The sequence below is a fragment of the Talaromyces rugulosus genome, chromosome VI, assembly GCF_013368755.1.
Source record: "Talaromyces rugulosus chromosome VI, complete sequence".
Classification (NCBI taxonomy): Eukaryota; Fungi; Ascomycota; class Eurotiomycetes; order Eurotiales; family Trichocomaceae; genus Talaromyces; species Talaromyces rugulosus.
In genome coordinates this window covers 2,160,375-2,184,861 of record NC_049566.1, presented here as the reverse complement: position 1 = coordinate 2,184,861, position 24,487 = coordinate 2,160,375, and the positions used below count along the sequence as shown (strand labels likewise).

Genomic DNA, 24,487 nt, shown 5'->3' with positions numbered 1-24,487 from the left:
CGCTATTAATGCATAAAGATGAATCGAACTCCAACCGGCCGATGTATATCCTCTTTTGGATATAAACAAAAAACGAATTAAGCAAATTAAACAGAGAGGTATATCCAAAAAAAAAAAAAAAAAAAAAAAAGAAAAAGATTGCAAAGAATACAAAATGGTAAAATATAGTGGCAGAGTTGCCAAAGCAATGGATGACTTTGTAGTCATCAACGATAATTCACTTGATAGATAGGAAATTTTTGTTGAGAGAGCGGAGGTATATAGGGACGAGAAAATAGACATCAAACATTAGAATATGAAAAAAAAAAAAAAGTGTGGGGTAGATAATAGGTTATGCTTTCGCTTCGAGGACTTGCATCAGCACTGCGACTGATGCCTTCAAGGTGTCATCATGCCGACCGCAGATCGTGTATAGTAGTTTATCAACTATTCGATCCAGGCCTTTCTGGAGCTCAAGACTGCGTGTGCCCATTAGTCGATCGGCGACTTGGAATTTGTTTGAGGTTGGCAGGGTGATGCCAAGGGTAGCTCGTGCCTTTTCTGGCACACTGTCGAGCTTTGAAAGATTGTTGTTTAGTGTTTGTGTTAGAGGCGGGGTCATAGAGTTGTTTAGTTTGTGATGAGTTGCCGCCATCGAAACCAGATAGTTTTTAGCAATCAAGGCTGCACAAAGATAGTCGATCAAGTTGTCAGGGACGCCGGAGAAGACTTTGCGAAAAGGTCGAAGCAATGCTTTCTCGTGGTTTTGCCTGATCAAGATGATGACAGGTGACGTAAGGCGAAGTGTTTGCTTGGGGAATTCTTTGATTGACTCTTCGAGTTGATCAAGTGTCCATTCGTAGTCCCACCACTTTGCCAGACTCTCCTGTTCAACTGTTCTAGGGGAGACAGCCGGAGGAGTATGTGGTGGGTCTTTCCGGGAATATGAAGGTGCATAGTGTCTCTTGTAGCATGAGACATGTCCGTTCTTGACGGACAGCTTCTCCGAGAACAAGTCAACGGCAAGTGATAAATTACCGTGAGTGCCTGACGATGCTCCAAAGCCCACTGCATCCACATAATCATCGTCATTAAACTCGTGGCTTTCCTCAGATGATCGATTGGACTGCTGGGTGACATAGCCACTATCGGGTACATCTTGTGGAGTGTCCGGACTAAACGCCGATATTTCATTGATGCTGCGTCGCTCGGGCGTCGATGGCCGTCGCCATGATGGAGGGGGATGAATGGGTACCGAAAACGTTGTGCCCGATGAAGAAGGACGAGATATGTCAACAAGTTTCGGCTTCATCTTACTAGCAACAGCCAGCATCTGCGACAGCTTGGTTAGGACAGATCATACAATGTCTAAAGGATGTACTTACAATTGGATTATTGGCTGCATTCGTGTCAATTCGCAAGTGGGCGGGCTTTCGGCCCTGTACACCCAGGTTTGGTGGCAGAGGTTCGTCAATCTGTTGAACTATTTGGAACTTCCGCCGGTTGGTTTCTCGTGCTTTTTCGTCGTTGCGATCTGGCGTCTCTAGAGGTACTCCTTGCAGCCAGGATTCGCAATATGTCAAATCCCCAGGTGCCCAACTCGTCGCACTTGAAACGGTAGCGGTCCTTGTGCGCTTTTTGCTATTTGCAGATGATATAGGAGACAATATAGCTGTCGAAGAGGGCATATGTGGAGTAGACGCTGATTCGGAAAGCGTCTTTGAGGGAACGACTTCCTCATCTCGGGTCACTTCCTCGGGGTGGTCCACCATTTCGAGGTCTGCAGGGATCTGCGCGACGTCGGTATTGTAAGGCTGAATAAAGCAAGCCTCGCAACTTTCACCATTTATACAGACGCATTTTGAGACGATGCTCTTGTCTTCCATATGGGTTTCTTGCGGTTCGGGTTTTCCTAAAATCTGAGAATCGGACAGGCTCGGACTGGGCAGAAGACCAAAACTTTTGAGAGCACCGGCAACCAAGTTTTGATCGGATCGACAAGTTCGCAGGGGACGCAAACCGATAGGCGATTGGAGGCCCCGTGGTTGGGTTTTGTTGTCCTTGGAGTCTCTGTTCGAGATAGGGTAGATAGGACCGGGGTCAAATGAAGGGGAGGTGGGAAGTTTCAGCTGAAAAGGTTCTTTCATCTGACGAACAGATCGGAACGGCGAGATGTTTACCGTCGCTCGATCCATGGTCCGTCGAGAAGATGCGACTGGTAGGTCTAAGTACTCGGACCGATATGCGGAGGAGGAAAGGAAGGACAACGACCCGTGTGATCGTCTGGGTCGTGAATTGTGCGAAAAGACTGGAGGCGTAGAGAGTGTGTGAAGGTTTCCGTGAAGACATGGGTCGTGGATGTCGATGTTGCTAGGATGATGGGCGAGCAACGAATCGCCAATGATAGGCAACTGGACCTGAACGCCGGGCATGTTGGCCTGACTGACTCTGTAGTGACGGGACAAAGGAGCGACACAGACGAAATGTGGCCAGGAATGCAACCTAGCAGCGATCAGACAGGGAGACGAGGGGTGTCCGCGATCCTTATATCAGATGCAAATTAGCGGAACGCCTGCCCCTTCCCTGTTATTATCCGCCTGGCTGGAAAAAGAGTCCCGGTCGGACAGATGATGCCCAGGTGCAGTGCCATGCTCTGGACGCAACAAGCAAAACTTCATACATCAATCCGATCCTCCTCATATCCTTGCATACTTGGTAAAGGCAAATTGGGGACGGGGCTGTCCATTGGCCGTAAAGCGAGACAGGGCGGGGCGCAGCACCAGGCTTCCAGAGTAGTAGCGGCCAGGATACGCCACTGTCAGGCAATGAGAAGCGAAAGAAGGGGCTCGTTTTGGGAAGGATTGTGTCGCTCGGGGGAGCGAGAGGGAGCATCAAAATCGCTAGGGCCATCCCTTGCATCACGGCCATCATATTTCACTGTGGCAACCCCCGGCCAGTGCCTGCAGCAAAGACACATACCAAACGCAGGAGGGGACTGTTTCTAAGCGGGGTTTTCATTTTACTTCTCCCTAGGTTGCACCTTCGTTTTTGGTTGTATAGCTCGGTAGAAGACCGTATAGTATCATTAAGCGGAGGTCGATGTTCGTTTTAGCATATGAGTACACTGCGAACACATCATATCTATGGTGGTATTTTGAAACACCGGACCTCGCAAGCACAACAGATCAGTAGATTTATCAGCTCACTTAACTAGACCGTACATTGCTAAAGGTTCGAGGCCAGTGTGTAATCTGTATAGTTGATGACGATAAGAGGCGGTGGGGCAGCGTTCTATGACCGATCTCCTCCTTCAGCGAACAGCCACCACACTTAATCTTGTGATCGGGTAAAATGCCCTAGGCCCGCGATCTAACTGTGGGCTAAGTTTGGCGCCGTCGGGATGGTTAGAGTTGCATGCGGGTTGACTTGCTGGTGAGTTGGAGATATCAGATTTCGCTTTGTGATGCATCGGATTGCCCAGTGCAAACCATGCAAACACCCCGTTATCGATAGCAGGGAAGCCGCTATCAGCAATTTTTATCAGCGCTCCCCTCGAAAAAAAAAAAAAAAGGTACCGAGCTCTTTTTTTGGTCCATTGAAGTTTATGCATTTGGTTTCTAGCCATGCTGTCTGAGAGCCTAGTTGCGTCCGTCTTGGGATCGGCGAAAACGCAGACCTCATCGACGCTGAAAGACGTGGGGATTTGCGTCCAGGAACTGCAACCAGCATCCGCCCTGCGATCAACGTTCAAGAAGAGCTCCACGCCTCCCAACGGACTCGCTGTCACACCGGCGCATGTCTTTGCCGCTCAGAGAGAGAAATCTGTTATTCATGTGTACAACAGACTCAAGGGAAACCAGGAAGCCACAGTACCTTTTCCCGAGCGCATACGAAGTGTAGCCGTGGCTGGTGGGCAAAATGGTGAGGTCGTGATTTTAGGAACTGAGGGTGGCCGCTTGATTCTCTGGGAGGTATGTCTAAGCTTCAGCTATTTACAATGGGAAAGAAGGTCTTTAGCTAATGTGTGCACAAGACATGTACTGGACGACAAGTCTCGACCACGCCTTCCCACCTCCAGCCAGTAACGTCTCTGGCCGTCGACCCGACGTCCAATTTTGTTCTATCCGGATCATCTGATGCCAGCATACATGTATGGTCGATACCACAATTATTGTCATTTTCCAAGGCGGTATTGACTGCCCGAGACCAAAGAGCGCCCAATTCACCTATTCGATCATTTTCAAACCACCGGACAGCGATTACAGCCTTGGCCGTTGGGCATGGAAATGGACGCAATAATATTGCTATTTCTGCAGCGCAAGATAATACAGCTGTAGTCTGGGAGTACAGCACTGGGAATGTTCTGCGGACGTTTTTGCTCCCGTCCACGGCGATCTCTATTACCGTTGACCCGGCAGACCGAGCATTTTACGTGGGATATGCTTCAGGAAATATCCAGCGCATCGACTTTTACGAAGGACAGTCTGTACAACATCCTCTGCATGATGCAAAACTACAAAACACTCCCTCACAGATCAATGCCGAAGACCAGTGGGTCGCTCCATCCACAGACAAGGGCGCTGCAACAGCCTTGGCCTTGTCTTACGATGGCATGACATTATACTCTGGCCATCCAAATGGGTCAGTCCTTTCGTGGGACGTGGCCAGAGGAAAGTATTCTTCGACAGTCGCCGAGTATTTAAGTCCGATAACAAACTTGCATATGCTCCATCCGACTGGATTCCCATCCAGCGCCTCCCAAAATCCTCATTTCACGATACCGAATATTGTCAAGCCTCAATATAACCCGAACGTTTCGGACATGTCCCAAGGAACTGGAAACACACCGTCAAATTATTCATTCAATGTCCAATTAGCCCCATACTCCCAGGATAGCTCGGCTATATTTTCGGAAGCCCTAACTCATCCTTCCTTTCCGGCATCTTTAATTGAAGAGGGTCTTGCAGAGTTTGCCTCATTAGGCCATGGTCAGACAGTCAACAGCTCCGCTACGCACGTAGCCCCAACCAACAACGGGGCTGATTCTTCACAACTTACCGCCCTTGAAGAAGAAATAGCCAATCTCAAGAAACAGCTTTCAGTTAGCGAAGCCGCACGACGAGCCGAGACGGACGAAGTAGTCAAATTAAAAACCGATATACGCGGACTCCAAGACTACAACAATCAACTACAGCAGGACCAAGCACGTCTAAGCACCGAAAAGACAGCTTCGCGAGCGAGTAAAGAAGACCGTGACTTTCAGCGGCGACAAGCGTGGTTTGAGGCTGAGAAGAAGGGCAAAAACGGGGATGCTACTCTTAAAAAGGCTCGTACACACGGCGATACCAGCGGATCTGAATGATCAAAAGTTTGTTCTCTATATTATTGCGGCGGCGTTTTGCCTTTACTTTCCATTTAGAGGCTTGATCCAATATTCCATGTACAGTTTCAGCGAGGGACGTTTATATTCGATAATACGCATATATGACTGATAGATTCCTGCATATACTTTGTCTTTCTAGTATCTTGACATATCCGGAATTCACCAGGCAGTTGGAATGTGTCGCATGTTAGGAATGCATGGGAATGAATGCAACTGACACATACTTTGTTAAATTTCTAAATTTCAAATTTACCGCTGCTGCTGCCGCAGCCATCACAACTCATGTCAAATTCCATGCATATATGCATGCAAGAGAAGGAATGGAAGCCGTACATATTTTCTGTGTCACCTGTTACCTAGTATGGAGTCCCGGTAAAACTTCAATGCCATAGACAAAGAGCTGTAACCTAGTTACTATATATGAATACCGCTATGTCTGGGAAATAGTGATTTTCGCTTTAATCGTCGAATGTGATCAACGGGGATGTCGATCTTGTTGAAAATCTTGATGCATGTTTCATGGCCTTCATTCTCTGTCAGACTGTGTTTTTTTCCTTCCACATGAACTTAATTGATCACTTCAAGACCCTTTGAACGAGAATTTTTGGTCTCAATCATTCGGCTCATCCTACTCTAGGCAGGTGCGCGTCTTCTAGGTACGTACTATAATTTTTCCTACATACTTGCCCATGGCCACGTTCATTTGGCCCACATTCCTGCTTATTCTTTTCAGGTAGGCTGGAAAGAAAGATGCCTGGATATCTTGAGTCGTTGCTCGCGTAGGGATACGTGATTAGACAACAGATATTTTGATCTGCTGAAATATGTTCCCATTAATTGTTACATATACGATTCAGCCATGCCATACATAATATAGTCGTGGTGATTCATTTTATTCATTTTGAGAACTATAAATGACACGCTAAATGGGCTATCATCACTTCATGTCATGTATTGAACCAGTCTGTTCCAGATGTCATATCAAGCGGCTATCTGTGTGGAATTGCTGCCTTTTCCACATTTCAAAGACTGGGATTTTTTGGTGGCCATTTTGGTATGATTGGTTGTCTTGGGATTGGGAACCCAGGATAAACCAATTTCATACATAGATTTTTTGCATTTCAAAGAGTCGACAACATGTGTTTTCCGAGTTTCAATAATTAATAACCTCCTGCAGCGCCCCTGACTGGCACCGACTTGGTACCGCCTGCCAATTCCTTCACGATTGCAACCCCAGCACTGGCCCCAATACGCGATGCCCCAGCTTTCAGCATCTCGACAGCATTTTCTGCAGAGCGCACACCCCCCGAAGCTTTCACCTGGCAGCCATTGGCCAGCATATCCACCACCTCTCTCATCAATCTCACGTTTTCGATATTTGCTCCAGCGCCGTTGAACCCCGTAGACGTCTTAACAAAATCTGCACCAGCCATGTCACTAACCACACATCCCGCGATGATCTCCTCGCGCGACAGCTGGGATGTCTCTAGGATGACCTTGAGTTTTGTCTTGGGGGGCGGAGCGCCACGGCGGACGGCATGAATGTCGGCATACACAGCGTGGTATTTGCCTTGCTTTAGAAGCGGCCAGTTGAGAACCATGTCGAGCTCCGTGGCACCAGCTGCGACGGCGGCCGTGGCTTCCTCGACCTTTTTGTTTGTAGACTGTGTTCCCTCGTGGAAGCCAACCACGCAGGCTATACCGACTTCATCTTGGACCTCCTTCAGGTTCTGTGCTGCGCGGGCGACAAAGGGTAGTCGAACACATACGGTTGCGAACTTGTGTTGGCGGGCTTCGGCGCAGAGCGTGTCGATTTGGGACTCTGTCGCGTCAAGAGCGAGCTGTGTGTGATCGATAGTGCGAGACACTGTGTGTGGGAGCGGCGTCTGGTATACAGTGCGAGTCTCAGGAAGGTCGTCATTGACGGTGGCGATCAACGCAGCCCATTCGGGGTCTGAAGTGGGTGTTTCCAGTCTGGTTGCCATTTTTTTTCCTGTTAGAAGAGTGGCAATATATGACTGAAAGGTTATTTGGACTGCTATATAACAATACTCATGCGGAGTGTCAAATTGTGTGGTTCAAGCGAGCTACAGCAGTTTCATTATTGCACAGTGACTTCATCCGCGGTATACAAGAGGCTCGTCTGATTTGGCGGAGCTTGCCTCCCCTCTTCCCCCACCGCCCCACTTTTATCCGCGGTCATGTTATTGTCGCTTAGTCATCGGCCGATCATAAGCTAACCCTAACCCTAACCCTAGCAGCTTCTATTGGTCATGTACTTGCTTGTCTCGGTTTATGAAAAGACTTGAGGAGATCAAAGCCCTCTGAAAGAGATAATGATCTATAATATTCTCGTACGGTGCTTTTACAGTGCTTTTCTGGCCTCCCGCAGAACTGACTGCGGTGCAATGGGCCTATTAAAGCAGGTGGTACGCGCTTTCTCGGTCTCTCACGCCAATTAAATCCTAATCTTGAGTTCTGAAATGAGTGACATCCAAAAACGAGCTTCTAGAATAAACGCGTGTCTTATTTTGCCCGACTCTGCCCAACTTCGCCCAACTTCGCCCAGTGTGGCACAGTTTCGCCCAACTTTGCTCATATTTGCCCTGGCTTACTTAGCCTTAACTTCTCCTTGTTTTATCATGGATCAGGTTATACCGCAAAGCCTGGCCGCAAACAACTAGACACAATGTTAAAGTTAGAATTCCATATAATCTGCTTATAAAAAGGGAACCATTGACTAAAAATAGTTCTTTATGCCCCTGTTTTTTCATATGATAGAGAATTTAGTGTATTTTCACTTTTCGTAGCTTGAAAAAATGAATAATAAAAAAATAAACGCTCGTCTGTCCTCATTATTAAGAAGAATATAAATCATCTTTAGAGGTCAACCGTTTAGGACATCGAGTAATCTAATTCTTAAAGAGGCATACGTCATTTTTTCTGTACAAATTATGTAACATCGATTTCTATATACGTGGCCGTCAACTGGTACCTGACTTCAAGCAAGACCTCTCTATAATAAAGTCAGCCGCTTGTTTTAACTAGTTGCTTTTAGCTTTTAGATAGGTTTTAATTTTTGTTAGTATGTGACTGTCATTGGACCACTGAGATGACAATCTAGCCGGGGTGGCTAGAAGAATTAACGTATCAAGGTCCATGATTTGAAAGTAGCTTCCGCGAGGTCTACCTATCCATGTCTAGTTAGGCCAATGATACTATGTTCTATGTACCCCCACGTCAAAAATTGACCCCGTGTCAAAAATTCCATCTGCAGGAACAATTCCATCTGCGGGAACGATTCCATCTGCAGGAATAATTCCATCTGCAAGAACAATTCCATCTGTAGAAAACATTTCATCTGTGGAAAAGTTTGCACCTGCGGCAAAAATTACAATTCCATCTAGTGGATAAACCGCATTTGGTGTGAAGCTTTAGTATGTACTCTACCATAGCCATGTCATCAAATATTGCTTTAAATAGTGTAAACCCAGAGATTTAGAGCAAGCATTCAGGTTCCACATTGAAGATGGAGGTTAAGTTTTCCGACTCCAGGAACAACTTTGAACACTCCGGGGACGTCTTCCTTAACAAACATCAACCACCTCTCCCGTCTTGCTTTCCTACAACTTCTATTAGTTTTCATGAGAATCATCGCCATTATTTAGACATAGACTCTCATAATCCTCCTGCTTCATCTGGTATATCCTCAGTCGTTTCCTGCCTGCTATATCATGTGCTGACTAGGCATACATTTATAACAGACGATTTTTATTTATTTAGAAATCCCCTCCTGGAAGGTAGTTTTATGCAGATCCCACTGGTGACTGAAACTGACCACCTGTACCAGGTATAGGACCAAATGATGTTTCACATCCTTTCTCGACTCAGTCTTCTCTGTCGCTTGCAAGTATTGTGCCCACGAACAGTAAGCAAGCAATAATGCGCAAACAGTCGCTTTTGTTCATCGAATCAAATAGATCCTGCGCAAATTTTTGATGCTGGGAGTCAACAACCCATGGCCCAGATTGCTGAGGAAACTCAATTGCTTCAAGAGTAAGGCCCCTCGCATAGGAAACATTGCGCCGGTGAAACAACAGTGATCAAACTGGTTTTTCTAGTCTCTCAACGCTCGATGATATTTTGCCACCAATCTACAGTGAAAATAACATGGCTCAGGAAAATGAACAACACAGCCACACTCGGGATTGCACAGATATCAACGAAGTCCTGCCACCTGAATGCACTTTCCCAGGCTGTGAAGGCAGAGTTTTTCCAACTCAATTCGCGCTAAAGTATGTTCTCCAATATTTACATACCACGATTTTACTTACATCGCTACAGAGAACACAAAGACAAACATATCCGCCTTTACATATGCACTCACCCATCATGTAACCGCAAAAGCTTTAGTAACAAAGGTGGCTTCGACCGCCACTCCCGCGAGGTTCACAGCTCGCTATCTTATACCTGTCCCGTGCAGTCATGCCCACGCAGTAAGAGAGGATTCAATAGGAGATACAACCTATGGCAGCATCAGAAAAAACATCATCGCCTTGAGCCATCGAAATTTCTTCAATCATACTCCAGTACTCCAGAGGAACCCTCTCGAAGCGAGATTGAAATCCGGAACCCCGAACTTGAGAATAATATTTTGGGCTTGAATAGCGATGAGACAAACCAATCGCTTCTTGCTCCTGGGGGTGAAGAGATAACGGGAAATCAAAGTTTACACGCGAAATTGCGCGCTCTTAAGACCTTACGAGCAGAGATTGATGGTGATATCATTTCGTTGGAAAAAGCGCTGAGGATAATTAGCGGTGTATATTAATGATTTGCTTTAATTCTTTTCGGTGTATAGATACAAATGATTGAATACGGAGTACGAATGATCGGTTGTAGATATCAATTGATCCCATACGTGTAAGGTAATTGGTACATATCGACAGTAGCTTGACAATAAAAGGGTGGGCTAAGTCAGATTTGACTATCCTAGCAAACCGTAAATAATTAAATAGAGAGAAGCATCCGGCGTAACTGCATTATCCTATGTACTGAATCAAGTTCCCTCAAAGGGAGCATATGTCAAAAGGTCTGATCGTAGTAAAAGATTATTGACAGCTCTTGCACTCTGGCCCTCGAACATCATCCACTTGTCCGATTTTCCGTCCACCATTACCACCACCGCCTGGTCCCCAACCTCCACCTCCACCACCACCTCCTCCTCCTCCGGTACTGCGACCTCCCCAGCGGGGTCTAGTATTAGGGTTATTGTGGGACGCGGAGATATTAAACTGCGAACCTTGTGCGGCGGCGTACGAGTCCAGCTGTTGAAGAAGAAGCGTTAGTCTGAGGTCTGGAAGGAGGTATCCATGATGGTTCCGTTGTCGTAAGACGCCCGTGGAATCCCACCTGAAATTTACGAAACGAAAAGACAAAACATACCGCGAATAAAGAGACAAGGTAAAGCCCAAAGAAGAGGTACGCGTTATCGACCCAGCGGACAACTCGCGCCGTCAGCGGGGGACTAGACAAGTCAGCAAAAAGAACGAGACAGCCTTGTTGACAGCCTGCTTGTAGAACCAGAGCAAGGCAACCAAGAATGTCAAAACTCACGTTTCGAGTACTCGGCCATTAGACACGTAGGGTGTTTGCGCGGGCCTGGCAGCAGACATGGTTATTCTCTGTTGTTTTCTTGTTTTGAGCGATGTGAAGATAGATGAGGTCGAGTTGTCGTCCGGACAAAGAACGAGGCTGCGGAGCGGAGCAATCAGATCGAGATCGAAGTGGGTCGGTAATATTACGGTATTATATATCGTATTATTACCGATTCATAGAAATTGGTATCTGATGCAACACTCTATTTCGGCGCCGTCCTATGCAAATCTATGTACAGAATTCTCATTCGTTTCAATCATTTTTGGCAGTGTCTTTCTCGGCATTGTCAGTCAAGAGCAACTCTGTCTCGCCCCTCAATTCATCCAACCCCCGAAAGCCCTCTTCAACAATCCATTTCTTTCCTGCTGGCGTATGAAGAACATGGCAGCTCGCACCAACAATCAGTAATCCTGGCGGCCGCGATCCCTCCTGCTCTACTGCTTGGCAGACATGTTCCAATGTAGTGCGGATAATCCTCTGATCCGGACACGAAGCTCGTTCAACAACTGCACAGGGTGTACTCACTGGCCAGAGAACCCGGTGCTCATTCGTGTCTGAATTCGTGACAGTCAAGCTATCTACCAACGCAGAAAGTCTGTGAAGAGCCATGAGAAAAACTACCGTCTGTGTTGGCACATAAGTTGGAGGTTCGGGCGCGGCCCCTTTCCGACCAGTGCCCGTACAAACAAGGACTTGGTCGGAAACTCCGCGATGAGTTGCCGGAATATCGGCGAATAAAGGAGCACTAAGAGCGCTTGTGATGCCAGGGAGCACAAGGGGTGTATATCCTTCATTCCGGAAAAAGTCGAATTCTTCTGCGCCGCGGCCGTAGAGATAAGGGTCGCCTTGCTTCAATCGAAGAACATGTTTTCCTTCCCAAAGGGCTTTTAAGCCCATTTGAAGAAATTCTTCCTGGGCTTGGTCGGCATTTCCAGGAAATTTGCGCGCAATATGAACTTCTGTCCGTCGAGGAATCAAGCCCAAGACCGGTGCTGGAACGAGTTTGTCGGCTAAAATGATATCTGCGTCTCTAATCGCGTTGTGTGTGGCTCGCGTAAGAAGGTCTGGATGCCCAGGCCCTGAGCCTGCCAGTACTATTTTCCCTTTCCCAGGACGGCTGGTCACTGGCAAAGCCTCATTTGAAACACTAGACGAATATGTTTTGAGGATTGAATCAACATCCGAGTCGGATATCGATGCCAGCCTCTGTAGGGGCCAGTATTCGCAAATTTGAGATAACCACCTAATCCTTCTGGTTTTGGCCGCATTGGAATCCTCATCTGTAACTAGGGAGTTGAAAGTATGGCTTTGGGCAGCCGAATCTTCGTCTTCGACTTCAGGTTTGGACCCAGCCTGGTCTTCCTCCCAGATTCGTCTTCTCAGGGAGCCCAGGCGGTCGACGGCCTTGCCGAAATCTGCGGGCAGTGAGCAGGCAATTTCTCGCCTCAGGCGTGAGGCAAGCTTGCATCCGCGTCCTGAAGTCGTGATACCAATATGCAACGGGCCGTCTGAATGTGTTGAGAGTAATGTAAAAGAGCACAGGTCCGGTGCATCAGTCACGTTGATTGGTATCCTGAGCCGGTTACAGAGCTTGAATATATGTGAACCTGATTAATTAGCTAGATGCTGGGGCAAGTCCTGATAAGGTATCTTACTGAGAGGGTTGCCACTCCCCAATGTGACAAAAACCGCATCAACGACATGATCGACTTCTTCGCGACCCAAAGTCTTCAAATCCTCGTCTTGGAATTCTCTTTTAATCCACTGCGCCGATCCCTGTTCAATCTGCTCTCTTAACGAAAAGTGCACGTCTTCAGTCTCTGGTGCAATAACTATCGGCTTTGCGCCGGCTTGAAGACTTTTTGTGCAGCGCGAAGCGGCTATCGAAGTAGAGCCGATGATTAAATGTATCTTCGAGGTTGCGTTGACAGCCAGCAGCATCGGCGCATGCTCGTCACTTGTCGAGTCTTTCATGATTGATTTTTATGCAGGCCGTTTGCCAACTGGAGAGAAGGAAAAAGCGACTTCAATTATACACTGGTTCTGCGGCTTAGTTGTGGGGATGACATATGCAAAGTTAATGATTTGCTGAAAGCGTATCGTATCGTTATCGCGAGCCACTGTGGTTTCCGCGGAGATGGCGAAGCATGTTAGAATTAGCAACTGATATGTATAATGGGTGTCGATTTGCTGGGAATCCGAGGGGATACAACGTGCTAGTGTGGAGAAGACAAGAAAATAGGATTTATTCAAGGCAGAAAAGAAAACATTCCTGGGCCTCGATATACCTCAAGAGCCGGAAACAGCCTAGTGCAGAAAATCTAGCAAATTGCGGGCATTCGCGATGGCGTGATTGCGATAAGATAAGCTTATATAATCTCAACTATATATAACTACTCCATATATAATAATAATGTTGATTGTTTATTTGGAAATATATATCTGAGTGATAAGATAGATGTTTTAGGATACCTAGTATCCGAGTTCTCTTTATTGGCGTTGTGTACTATCAATGTCCTCGCACCATATTTAGATCTAAACAATGCTTGGCTTGACCAATTAATTGATGTTTTGAATATGCCAGTTTCAAATGCTCTTAGGACTTTGTGATAAATTCTGATCATATTATGTATATTAATTGATATCAATTTTCAAAATTTCAATATTATACTAACGTCAACTGGTTGATCATTTGAATCATGTAAGACGAATGCTGCCCGAGCATTAAATATATATACGAATTTCATGCGTTTCGTCCATGAGGGAGTCCGACCACCTAGGCGGGAATTTAAAGCTGTATTATTTTTGAATAAAAAAATACCCATGGCAATTATTACTGCCATTCATTATTCATATGAAAAGATGTTCAAAGCAAGATATTAGAGCCTCTGGCACCTCTGCATGGGTGGTCACGTGGTGAGTATATAGACTAACCGTATACAGTTAGCGGCTGATGTCGTTGCTGGAGCTCGGCCAGCCAGGGTCGAAGCTCCCCGATCATCACAGAAGCACCTCCCACCAGTTGACTGCATCACGCATCTTGCATCTTGCAACTGCTAAAACACGCAGGGCAGATCTTTGAATTCGACATTCCTCCCAGACCTTCACCAAGCTTCGACTCGAACCCAACTCGTATCGGACGGCGATCGATCAGCAGTCGTCATCATGTCCGAAGCCTTTCTCAAACCGGAGAAGGACTACAGCAAGGATGCAGACAAGTTGATCCCGGAGGCGCAAGAGCTCGCCAAGGTTGGTTTACCAATTTTACAATGAATGAGTGAATGGATGGATGGATGGGTACTAACGAGAGTAGAGCAATATCCAAGCCGCCATCGACAAGCTGACCTTGCTGGAAAAACAAGCCCGCCAGGTGAGAAGCTCGGTATTTTTATCGACATATTATGCTGACGGTGTTATTTCCAGGCCACAGATCTTGCTACCACTTCCCGCGTCCTTGTCACTATTGTCACCCTCAGCAAAGATTCTGGCGATTGGGGTCTGTTGAATGACCAGGTGTTGTTGCTGTCCAAGAAACATGGCCAGCTCAAACAGGCCACGACCAAGATGGTGCAGGTTGTGGTGGGTTTCATAGATGAGACACCCAACGTGGAAACGAAACTATCAGTGATCGAAACTCTGCGAACAGTTACAGAAGGCAAGGTTAGTGTTCGAAAGCAACGTGCAGCCTGTGTAGGAACTCACTAGCATAGATCTTTGTGGAAGTGGAACGAGCTCGCATCACACGGATTTTGTCAAACATCAAAAAGTCTCAGGGTGATCTGAATTCGGCGGCCGACATCCTTTGCGAACTACAGGTCGAGACGTTCGGATCGATGGCAAGGAGAGAAAAGACCGAGTTCATTCTTGAACAGGTAGCTCTGTGTATTGAGCGTGGTGACTGGACACAGGCTGCAATTCTCAGCCGCAAGATCAGCAAGCGTTACTTTGCCCGCAAGCCCAAGAAGACACCCGAACAACTGGAGAAGGAGCAGAAAGACTACGAGGAGCGAGTAAAGACGCGTGCTTCGGATGAGCCTATGCCAGAGAAGGACGAGGATGTGACCGATCTCAAACTCCGATATTACGAACAGCAGATTGTCCTGGCCAAACACGAGCGGAATTACCTCGAAACTTGCAAGCACTACCGGGACGTCCTGGATACTGAATCAGTTGAAGAGAACCCCGAACAGCTTCGCGCCGTAAGTTTTCTAGCCAAAAAGGACTTTTTAAAACTTGATATTGACTCTTTTAGGTGCTCGCACGAATCGTCTACTATGTAGTGCTCGCTCCATATGACAATGAACAATCAGACCTCCTCCACCGCATACAGCAAGACTCGCGTCTGGCGCAAGTTGCTACGGAAGCGCGTCTTATCAAGCTCTTTACAGTGCACGAGCTGATGCGGTGGCCGGAAATTGCAGAGACCTTTGGCCCTCACCTGTCTGGCACAGATGTCTTTGACACTGTCAAGAACTCGGCCGACCCAGACGCCTTTGAACGGTGGCAAGATTTGAGGAAGCGTGTGATCGAGCACAACGTGCGAGTCGTAGCCAAATACTACACTCGCGTTGAAGTCGGCCGCCTCACGCAATTGCTCGATTTGAACGAGGAAGAAACGGAAAAGTACATTAGCGACCTGGTGACATCGAAAACCATTTACGCCAAGATCGACCGCCCTGCGCGCGTGGTCAACTTTGCCAAGCCTCGCGATGCCGACGACGTGTTGAATGAATGGAGCGGCAACATGAGGAGCCTGCTGGGATTGCTGGAGCGGATTGATCATTTGATCACCAAGGAGGAGATGATGGCTCGCATCCAGCCGACCAAGGGGACCAAGGCGTGATGTATAGTAGTAGAATACGTATCGAATCTATCTAGGGTATACTCTATCTAGAAGTGCAGCCTTTTAAAGAAGTAGATCTAAAGAAACAGATCAAAACGGCAAATCCATATCCTCCACCCTTTCTTCTTGCTCCATGTTGTCGCCGCCATCTTGCTCCAAACCCCTTCTGACGAACCCAACAGCAGCATCCAAATACGTCTTTTGACTCGGCACAAAATGTCCACCGGGATGGAAAATTACTCTCCCTTGTTTCTCTGGATCACCAGCACACGCAGCAATAAGCTGTCGACCTCTAGCCTCGTCAACAACAGCATCCAGCGTACCCAGCACATGTAACGCGGGCGTTTGCAACTGCGGATTTTCGTAGAATGCATTATATCTCGGCCCAGCTGCGCGGAACCCGCTATACAGCAGCGCAAACTTAAACGGCGGATGGTCTCCTGTATTTTCGGCATTGAATTCAGGCGGAAACGGAATTCCATAGCTATTATTACCGCTGGATATGGCAGCATCGAATGCATCTTTCCTTCCGGGCTCTAACAAACTCGCAACAATAAACGCCATAGTCGCACCTTGCGAAAAGCCCACGACGCCGTCAAACGGTCCTTCTTCTTTCAGCGTCTTGGCCACGGTGGCCAGCCCATTATTCAACCCAACATATTCCGGTGCTTCGCTTGCGGTCTTGTCAGAGCGCCGCCACCATCCGTATGCTTCGATTTCGGTTTCTGCGGCGAGCGGGTCGTTCCATGATGGGGTGTAGCCTGGGATATCCGCTGGGTTTAGACGAAGCGGGCCGGTTGGGTAGGATAAGGTCACGGTGTGCAAGGGAAAAGCCTTTGTGAGGGCTTTGGAGAGAGCACCGGTTTTGGCGCGGAAGAGAGGACCGGATTGTGTGTAGCCGTGGAGCATGAGGAATTTGAGGGGTTTTTTGTCGTCTGATGGGGCATTGCGGGGAGCCATGGTGGAGGACGATGAGGCCGAAGACGAGGAGCAGTGCGAGCGGATTTGTTGGAGACGGTGGGCTGCGTGTCCTGTAGTGGCTGTACGCATGGATTGGACAATCGAGGTTTCCAGGCTGACTGACTTTTATGTGGAGTGAAGATGAAGCTGGAGCCTGGCGTGGGGAGTCGGCGATAAGATAAGAACCGATGTTTACGGCTAAGACGTGCCTTTGTCAACACAACCATACTCAAGCGTCGCATGTATACTCGTCTGGCTATCCTTGTCAGACTGAATCCAAAATGGCTCTAGATGATACAATAAAGCACGACGTGGGTACTGTCAAACCAAAGTCGAAAGCCGCGCGTTTCAACATCCATACACTGAAAAGACTGCAAGAAGCCATTGAAAAGGACCCAGAAGTTGACCTCACTTCGAAACTTCCCATGGAATACTCCCGTCGAATCGTCGAGATGCGTAACCCTATCCAAGAAGTATTGACTCGACCTTCTGATGATGATGATATACGCCAGTTTCTCCAACCTCCGGGTGTCGTAGAGGTTGTTCACCCTTTGGCCGAGCAAGTAGAAAAGCTCTTGACAGATCATTCTCAAATTGAAATGACAGAAAAGGAACTTCACCATGCCTTGTCGACGCTGATGTGGCGTTGTGAAATCCTCTGGAAGAGCTCATTCCCCCTCCACAAGATGGTTTTCAAGTCCGGTCCAGACATTGTTGTCAAGGCAGTACGAAAGCCTGATGACTATACCGAGTATACAACACTACAGTACCTGGAAAAGAACAAACCGAGTGTTCCTGCACCAAGACCGCTTGGATTATTACGTACTAACAATATCTCTTTGATTTTCATGTCGTATGTTCCAGAAAAGACACTGGGGGATATCTGGACACAGCTGAATCTCGCTCAAAAGGCGTCAGTCCAAAATCAGCTGAACCAGATCCTTATTGACCTAAGATCAGTTACTCTTCCTGATGAGATGTGTCTAGGTGGCGTGGCAGGAGAGGGTTGTAAGCACGCGAAAAGACACCTTCGACGGAGTGAAACACCGATCAGGAACGTAAACGAATTTGAAAAGTTTCTGCTTCCTCCACCGAGTTTTCGCGGACATGTCTTTGCCCACTTCCTCCGCCAGTTTTCTCCTCTTCGTCAGTCTTCTTCTTTGCCTGTATCATGCCAATGAGTATTTACACACGGCGATATACGACCGGATAATATTACTGTGGAAATCGGTGATGATAGCAACTGTCGGATTACTGGTTTACTTGATTGGGAATACAGCGGCTTCTATCCCGAGTATTATGAATCCATCAAGGTCACCAACTGCATGGCTCCGAATGAGGATGACGACTGGTACTGGTTTTTACCAGAATGTATCTCACCTCAGAAGTATAAGGACTGGTGGCTTGTCGATCGCCTTTGGACCACTTTGATTGAGTGATTGTATAGATTAGAATCGTCAATTCGATTGTTTTCTGTAATGTGGTCATGACTATCTAGAGTAGAAACACTTAATTCCCAGAGTAGATATAGTTCTCTCGAGTGCTTCAGGATAAAAACAACGATCTCGATGCCCTCGCCAATCATTACCCATTCCTATCACCTCTGCCAATCACTGCTCCATATGCTCCCCTGTGCACCGTATCATAACGGTTACTAACAAACGCGGGCCTAGCCCTCAGAATTAGTGGGGGGTAGTTTTTTAATTGAAAGGCGATGATATTCATTGAGATTCGCCACTGAGAATCACTTGACCAGCTTATTTTAAAACAGCTTACTACTATTGGTAGTTGCGTAGTTCGGAAATATCAATAAAGTAAACGGGAAATCCGTGGTTTATTAATTAGAGTTACTACGCTTCTGCTTCCCCCATACTGCTTTACTACCTGGATTGAGAAATCCATCAACATTCAATTTCCGAGTTAAACTCCAATAATTCGAATAATCGAGAATGTCGCAAGACTTCAATGCCGAGCAGGTCAGTCTGCAAATGGCCGATTTGCTAGAGTAAGTGACCCGATGACTTTGCGTACATTCATTCCTTATACATTTCGCCAGACCTTGAATATTCTTTTTTGCATCGTTTTCTACAGCCCCCATTTATTCGTTCGCGCGTTCGCTCGATTTCGCACCGTCTATCGAAATGATCAAAAGAGCACAAAATAATAATTTTACAAAAAAATAGATCCTTCGAAAACCACCCACTCATGCAACCGCCAGACACCAATCCAACCCTTTTCTTTCTATTCGACTTTATCCGCAACACGCACAAACAACTCAAATCCATTGATCCATCGAAACTGCGTCAAGGCGGCGATGCAGACACGCAGAGTAGCGTGGCCGAGGTGATTGGTCGAAACAAATTTGCAAAGACGCTGATTGAGGATACGTCGGGGAAACTGGCCCTATTGACGGGCGGGGACCCTGGGAGGCCTGTGGATTTTGGGGAGGAGATTAGGGAGAAAGCGAGGGTGTTGGCTTGATTTTTGTTTCTGGTTGTGTTTCTCGTTTGTTTTTGGTTGGCGTGGTATGGTTTGTTGGTAATTGGAAATGACGAGATTGGATGTACATGTACTGCTTACGATATAGCCAAATCTGATTGACATTTTACAACCGCGAATATGTAAACGATGTAGATGTATGAGTAGATTCTAGCACAAGCAGAACTATCAGGTATCATCAGTCATCCACCTCGCATATCACCATATAAAAACATCCAGGCAAATGCTGTAATAGATGCCCTCCTCCGACTCATCCGGCAACAAACAAGGGCACGTCACATTGTTGAAGAAAGAGATATCCGGACTCCGCTCATACAGAGAAAAAAAGGTATGGTTTTAACATTTTTTCCATTGGAAATTTTTTCTTTTTTTGGCTGGTATAATTTCAGGTATTCATTCCCTCCCCAGGGGGGCGAATCGGGTCCATCTTCTATCTGTTCTTTTTGTCTCAAAAGAGCAAATAAAACACATCATAACAAAAAAAACACATATCCCCTCAAACAACAAAGTTCGAAAGGGATTTATTAAAAAACGCCACCGATTTTTTGCCTTTTAATCCATGGTTGTCGAATATGAATTCCGCTTCAGTTGCTGAAAGAAAAGAAAAAGATTTTTTCTCGTTTCGATTCCCTCTACTTGCGACGGAAAGAGCAGCCCTCGGTGAGTCGGGCCTTGCCACCAGTGGGCTGGCACAGAACAGTCGAGCAGCCGGCGCAGATAACGACGGTCTGGGCGTGTGAGAAGACGGTGGTGATTGTGAAGCAGCCGGGGCACTTGACGTCCATGAAGAACGAGCGAGGGGCGGGCACGAGAGCCTGTCTTTTGTTTTAATTCCTGATCTTGATTCGTGTGTAGGTATATGTATATGTGTGTGGCCATACCTTGAGCTTGTGCTTGCGAGCCTCAGACTGAGGAGTAGGGTTGAGGAGATCGACCGCGAGAACCTGGGTTGAAGCCAAGTCAGCAAAATTTCACATTTCATGATTCAACCACAAGTAGTCGATAATCTCGACCAGTCGAAAATCGAAGATCCAAGATCGTAAGGAATAGAACATACCATCTTGGCGACTTTGATCAGCGATAATGGGCTTGAAAAGGTCGGCGCTGAGAGAGATGGTCGGGGATGGCAGAAGATAAGCTGGTCTCGTGGTGAGTGTTGGCGAGGTGCGGCCGCCAAGCCACGCGATTTGATGTGTGCTCTCGCTTAGGCGGGCGGCCCGTTCTTTTCCCGGGCACGTGATTTGATGTCCATACTATGACCCATCATGGGCAATTGTGAATCATAATTATTATTTACAATTTATGGTAATATTGTTGACAAAAGACAATATATTACGCTGATAATGAATATTATTATTATGTATATCGTTGATTGAACCAAATGTGGCAGTACATGCGTGCATCAGTCATAAGTCTCACCGAGTAGTTACTATGAACTATAGCGTCAATTAATTGCAGCTAGTCAAATTCATAGCTGCAATTCGTCTCTAAGAATCCTTCTTCTCCCCCTCGAAGTAAGGATGTTTGATGGTCAGGCACCAAATGTCTAGGTAGTCGCAGATTGTGACAATCACAGTGTGCTGGAACGAGTTTAGCATCATACTTGACATTTGAAAGAGAGAGAAAACTTACGACAAAACTGGCATACACGCCAATCGCAAGTCCCAGCGCCGTAAACAAAAACGCAGTCTGATAAATATCGCTGCCTAGCGCACTGGGCCACAAACCAGACCACGGGCCCAGACTATCAAACACGGCGGCTGCCAACGGCCAGGCCAGGATATTGCCCATGGGGAACGAAGTCTTGAGCAGATGGGCCGTGATCATCTGCCCCACAGAATACGCATTGACAATGCCAATGTACAGCACAAACGGAACCAGGTGGTTGTTCCTAATTCCCGGCTGCAGGTACAAATACACAGGCACCAAGATCCACACGTTGATAAAGGGCAAAAGTCCGAGGAGCGGCGTAACGGGGTTCTCGTTGCGTTTGCGACGCGCGTTCATGACGTTGACAATACTGGAGCCCGTTGCGAAAAGCAGCATTATCCCGCCATAGGCGATATAGCACGAGGTAAACGACATTTCGTACACCGAGTCCGAAAGGAAAGCAGGTTTGGACACTCCGAGGGTTTCCAGCATGGGCCGGTGCCAGAAGCTGCCGCCACCCATGTAGCCTGTGAACAGGAAGACGGTACAGATGGTTAGGATGCCCTCGACCGGGCCAGAAACGATTCCGAGGGTCAGGACATGAGTAAAGTATTCGTCCCACGTTTGGACGTAGAAGGTCATAACAGCTGTAATAGTTAGTAGAGAATCAATAGCATTATAGAGTACAGGGTTTCGTACATCCCCCCAGAATAAGGACGGTCGCCCACGTCTGTCCAAGATTCATTGCGGCCGCAAAAATCAAGACTCCCAAGACCGTATTGCACGCATCGACACCTAACACCGTTAGCCTTTGTACAGCTAAGCCTTTATGCAGCGAGGGCAAGCTCACTATGGTCAAAGAGTTCACCCAGAGGACCACTCTGTCGAGCCCGGCGACTGAATCCGTCATTAGCCATTTTATCACACGAAAAATCATAGACTAAACGCACGCTTGCATTCCGTCAACCGCATCAAACGTCTGATACAAAAACAAGCCAACGGCGCAGCTCACATACACCCACGGCGGACAATCCTGGTCCAAAGTGGGATTGTAGTAGAGAATTGTCAGAAAGTTCAAAATCACGAATCCGAAGCCGGTGAGGGTGACGAGATTGGGCCTATTTAAAAAACCTATATTAGCTACGGAACTGAGAAATTGATCAAGAAAAGTCCAGGAACTCACGCCATGCCCATCGGAAATAACCGAATGACGAAATTGGTATAAAAAGGCTTGAGAATATACCGGCTCACCAGCGAGTGGTCGACGCCAGAATACTTGTATTCCCGCAGCTTGGGGAGGTCATTTTGGCGGATCCAAGTCATTGTTGACTCGTGGCAGGGGGAGCTGTCGATTAAAAAAGGACAGCAGAGCGAGATATCCTGTCGCAAAGAAAAAAGAATTTTCGGGTTGCAGTCGCCAGCCTAGCAGAATTGGAAGCAACGCAATGCTTAACGTTGAGGAAGAAACGAAACGGGACAAAATGCGATGGTGCCAGGAGTAAATGTTGACAGACAAGCCACTCACAATTTTTTGTTTCGCGTGTGGAGAAACGCGGTCTGGTCCGACGTCATCACTGGCTCTCGGGCGCGCACGTGGATCCTGCCCAAGCCTGAATCCGGGGTTGGCTGCAACGCTACATACATTATTAAGATTACAATTTAAGTCTGGTAGAAAGAAAGGGTCCAACAAAGTTAATCCTAGAATTCCTATTCTAGACAGCTTAGATAGATATACAGGCCATGTCAAGACGGTATCAACTAGACGGAAGCAACACGATCAGCCCACTGGGCTCCAGGGCATGGGGATCAGGACTCTGCTCTGCATCGACTGAATGAGCGGCACCGTTCGGTGCACCGTGTCGGCCCAGCCCTCGACGCCCCAGGACTGCTCGCGGCGAATCTTTCTTTCCTCCAAGTCGGCAAACTGCCACAGGTGGTGCACCGTGTTGAGATCGCCAATCTGGACGAACCAGGCGCCGACGCCTTCCATGACCTCGCGGCGAGCCTGCAGTCCCTGGCGCCAGTGAGTCTCCCATTCCAGTAGATTGCCGGGGTGGAGGGTATAAGAGCGCAGTTCGAAAAGACCGCCCAAGCGGCGAGGAGATGTCGTCGGCCAGAAGGAAAACTCTTGCATGAGAGATGTCTTTTTGCTCTTGATCAGAGTCTTGAGTTTTGTGTCAAACCCACGGAACTCGGGATGTTCGGAGATGGAATGAAGGGAATCGTGGTAACCGGTGTAGCGCTGGTATTCCCAGATATGTACTACAAGTGATGTAAGTGTTAGCGATGCAGAAACACTGGATATGTAAAGTTCGTACCAAAAGTATCGTTGTCGCCAACCTGAGTTCGCCAGCTGCCCACCAGGTTGACTTTGTTCTCTTGGATAGAGGCCATCTTGGGGTACCACTGGCCGACGAGATCTACATACTCGTCAACCTTGTCGGGCTTGACATCGTGGAAGACGATCGAATGGACGTATTTGCCACGGGCGAGGACCTGCGAGAACGACCGCTCCATGTCTTTGTCAAACACTTGTCCCTCTTTGGTGCCGTAGATGAGCGAGGACAGGGCGCCTCGCTTGGCGCCGGCCTCGGCAGCGGCATCGAGGTCCTGTTGTTCTTCTGCAGACTGTTAGGTAACGCGAACACACAAAAGCAAACGAAACGTAGCTTCGGTAACAAAAACACCACTCGCATTGCTCACCAGCGGAGCAGTGGGAGTAGGGAAAACTCACGGGCACGGTCACGAGGGGGGTTCTGGACAGACGAATTGACAGACTGACTCTCTTGCTCTTGTTTCTTCTTGCGGGCGGAAAGCTCTAGATTCTCACGAAACTCCTTTTGTCGAGCGTTAAACTCGGCAGCATTACGGGGAGTGATATCACGGATGGAGGGGGCACGGCCAGCGGCGGAGGAGGAGGTGGTGAAGGGGCGGAGGGCAGCAAATGCGGGGGAGGCGCGGAGCACCCGCGCAGGCAACATGATGATGGATGATGCGATGCAGAAAGGACAAAAAAAAAAAAGAAGACAAAGAGATGGCAGAGGAACAAGGCTATAGGAGCCTCGAATGCAGTAGAGAGTAGGGAAACAGAGATAGGAAGACAGGAATGAATAGTCGCGAGGGGTGGATGTTGGGGTAGCGTATCACAGGCGAGGCAAAGCAAAGCAAGTGAGCGACCGGGAGAGAAGTAGATCGCCGCAAGAGAGCAGCGAGCAGAGCAGAGGACAGAGACAGAGACAAGCGAGCAGCTGTTGTATTGGCCGAGGCCACGACGCAAAGTCCGGGGTACGGCAACGTCGCTGGGCTGGGGTTGCGGGTGATTGGTTGGGGCGAGACAGCACAGCCAATGGCGCCAGCAAGAATGTAGCAGTGCAGAAGACGGTTGAAGACGGTTGTAACAGCGGCCCAAGCGAGGGAGAGGAGGAGAATGAGGGGAAACAGAGAGGAGAGTTTCAATGTTGTGTGTAGGAGAGAAGAGGAGAAGGAGGAGAAGGAGGAGGAGAAGGAGGAGAGGA

The 24,487-nt window shown here is 47.7% G+C and overlaps 10 protein-coding genes across 10 annotated transcripts; 5 read left to right on the top strand and 5 right to left on the bottom strand.

Moving 5' to 3' along the window:
* Positions 1 to 331: 331 nt before the first annotated feature.
* On the bottom strand, positions 332 to 2,411 carry TRUGW13939_11117 (uncharacterized protein; the record flags this gene model as incomplete). Its single annotated transcript, XM_035494226.1, has 2 exons — positions 332 to 1,312; positions 1,365 to 2,411. The coding sequence occupies 2 exons, from the start codon at positions 2,409 to 2,411 to the stop codon at positions 332 to 334; spliced, it is 2,028 nt and encodes a 675-aa protein (XP_035350119.1).
* Positions 2,412 to 3,602: 1,191 nt separating this feature from the next.
* On the top strand, positions 3,603 to 5,341 carry TRUGW13939_11116 (uncharacterized protein; the record flags this gene model as incomplete). The annotated part of the gene is made up of 2 exons (XM_035494225.1): positions 3,603 to 3,950; positions 4,013 to 5,341. 2 exons carry the CDS (start codon positions 3,603 to 3,605, stop codon positions 5,339 to 5,341), a joined length of 1,677 nt encoding a protein of 558 aa, XP_035350118.1.
* A 1,181-nt stretch (positions 5,342 to 6,522) lies between these two features.
* Positions 6,523 to 7,347, bottom strand: TRUGW13939_11115 (uncharacterized protein; the record flags this gene model as incomplete). Its single annotated transcript, XM_035494224.1, has 1 exon — positions 6,523 to 7,347. One exon carries the CDS (start codon positions 7,345 to 7,347, stop codon positions 6,523 to 6,525), a length of 825 nt encoding a protein of 274 aa, XP_035350117.1.
* Positions 7,348 to 8,891: 1,544 nt separating this feature from the next.
* TRUGW13939_11114 (uncharacterized protein) lies at positions 8,892 to 10,193 on the top strand (the record flags this gene model as incomplete). The annotated part of the gene is made up of 5 exons (XM_035494223.1): positions 8,892 to 9,063; positions 9,213 to 9,290; positions 9,343 to 9,418; positions 9,484 to 9,657; positions 9,707 to 10,193. The coding sequence occupies 5 exons, from the start codon at positions 8,892 to 8,894 to the stop codon at positions 10,191 to 10,193; spliced, it is 987 nt and encodes a 328-aa protein (XP_035350116.1).
* A 280-nt stretch (positions 10,194 to 10,473) lies between these two features.
* On the bottom strand, positions 10,474 to 12,994 carry TRUGW13939_11113 (uncharacterized protein; the record flags this gene model as incomplete). The annotated part of the gene is made up of 5 exons (XM_035494222.1): positions 10,474 to 10,689; positions 10,808 to 10,889; positions 10,979 to 11,046; positions 11,546 to 12,627; positions 12,676 to 12,994. 5 exons carry the CDS (start codon positions 12,992 to 12,994, stop codon positions 10,474 to 10,476), a joined length of 1,767 nt encoding a protein of 588 aa, XP_035350115.1.
* A 1,191-nt stretch (positions 12,995 to 14,185) lies between these two features.
* TRUGW13939_11112 (uncharacterized protein) lies at positions 14,186 to 15,863 on the top strand (the record flags this gene model as incomplete). Its single annotated transcript, XM_035494221.1, has 5 exons — positions 14,186 to 14,269; positions 14,334 to 14,390; positions 14,444 to 14,680; positions 14,731 to 15,219; positions 15,273 to 15,863. 5 exons carry the CDS (start codon positions 14,186 to 14,188, stop codon positions 15,861 to 15,863), a joined length of 1,458 nt encoding a protein of 485 aa, XP_035350114.1.
* Positions 15,864 to 15,953: 90 nt separating this feature from the next.
* TRUGW13939_11111 (uncharacterized protein) lies at positions 15,954 to 16,823 on the bottom strand (the record flags this gene model as incomplete). Its single annotated transcript, XM_035494220.1, has 1 exon — positions 15,954 to 16,823. One exon carries the CDS (start codon positions 16,821 to 16,823, stop codon positions 15,954 to 15,956), a length of 870 nt encoding a protein of 289 aa, XP_035350113.1.
* Positions 16,824 to 17,104: 281 nt separating this feature from the next.
* Positions 17,105 to 18,004, top strand: TRUGW13939_11110 (uncharacterized protein; the record flags this gene model as incomplete). The annotated part of the gene is made up of 1 exon (XM_035494219.1): positions 17,105 to 18,004. One exon carries the CDS (start codon positions 17,105 to 17,107, stop codon positions 18,002 to 18,004), a length of 900 nt encoding a protein of 299 aa, XP_035350112.1.
* A 768-nt stretch (positions 18,005 to 18,772) lies between these two features.
* On the top strand, positions 18,773 to 19,304 carry TRUGW13939_11109 (uncharacterized protein; the record flags this gene model as incomplete). The annotated part of the gene is made up of 2 exons (XM_035494218.1): positions 18,773 to 18,828; positions 19,007 to 19,304. 2 exons carry the CDS (start codon positions 18,773 to 18,775, stop codon positions 19,302 to 19,304), a joined length of 354 nt encoding a protein of 117 aa, XP_035350111.1.
* Positions 19,305 to 19,954: 650 nt separating this feature from the next.
* Positions 19,955 to 23,953, bottom strand: TRUGW13939_11108 (uncharacterized protein; the record flags this gene model as incomplete). The annotated part of the gene is made up of 10 exons (XM_035494217.1): positions 19,955 to 20,137; positions 20,204 to 20,266; positions 20,955 to 21,619; positions 21,672 to 21,767; positions 21,823 to 21,869; positions 21,923 to 22,090; positions 22,156 to 22,352; positions 22,759 to 23,234; positions 23,291 to 23,593; positions 23,707 to 23,953. 10 exons carry the CDS (start codon positions 23,951 to 23,953, stop codon positions 19,955 to 19,957), a joined length of 2,445 nt encoding a protein of 814 aa, XP_035350110.1.
* Between the last annotated feature and the right edge of the window lie 534 nt (positions 23,954 to 24,487).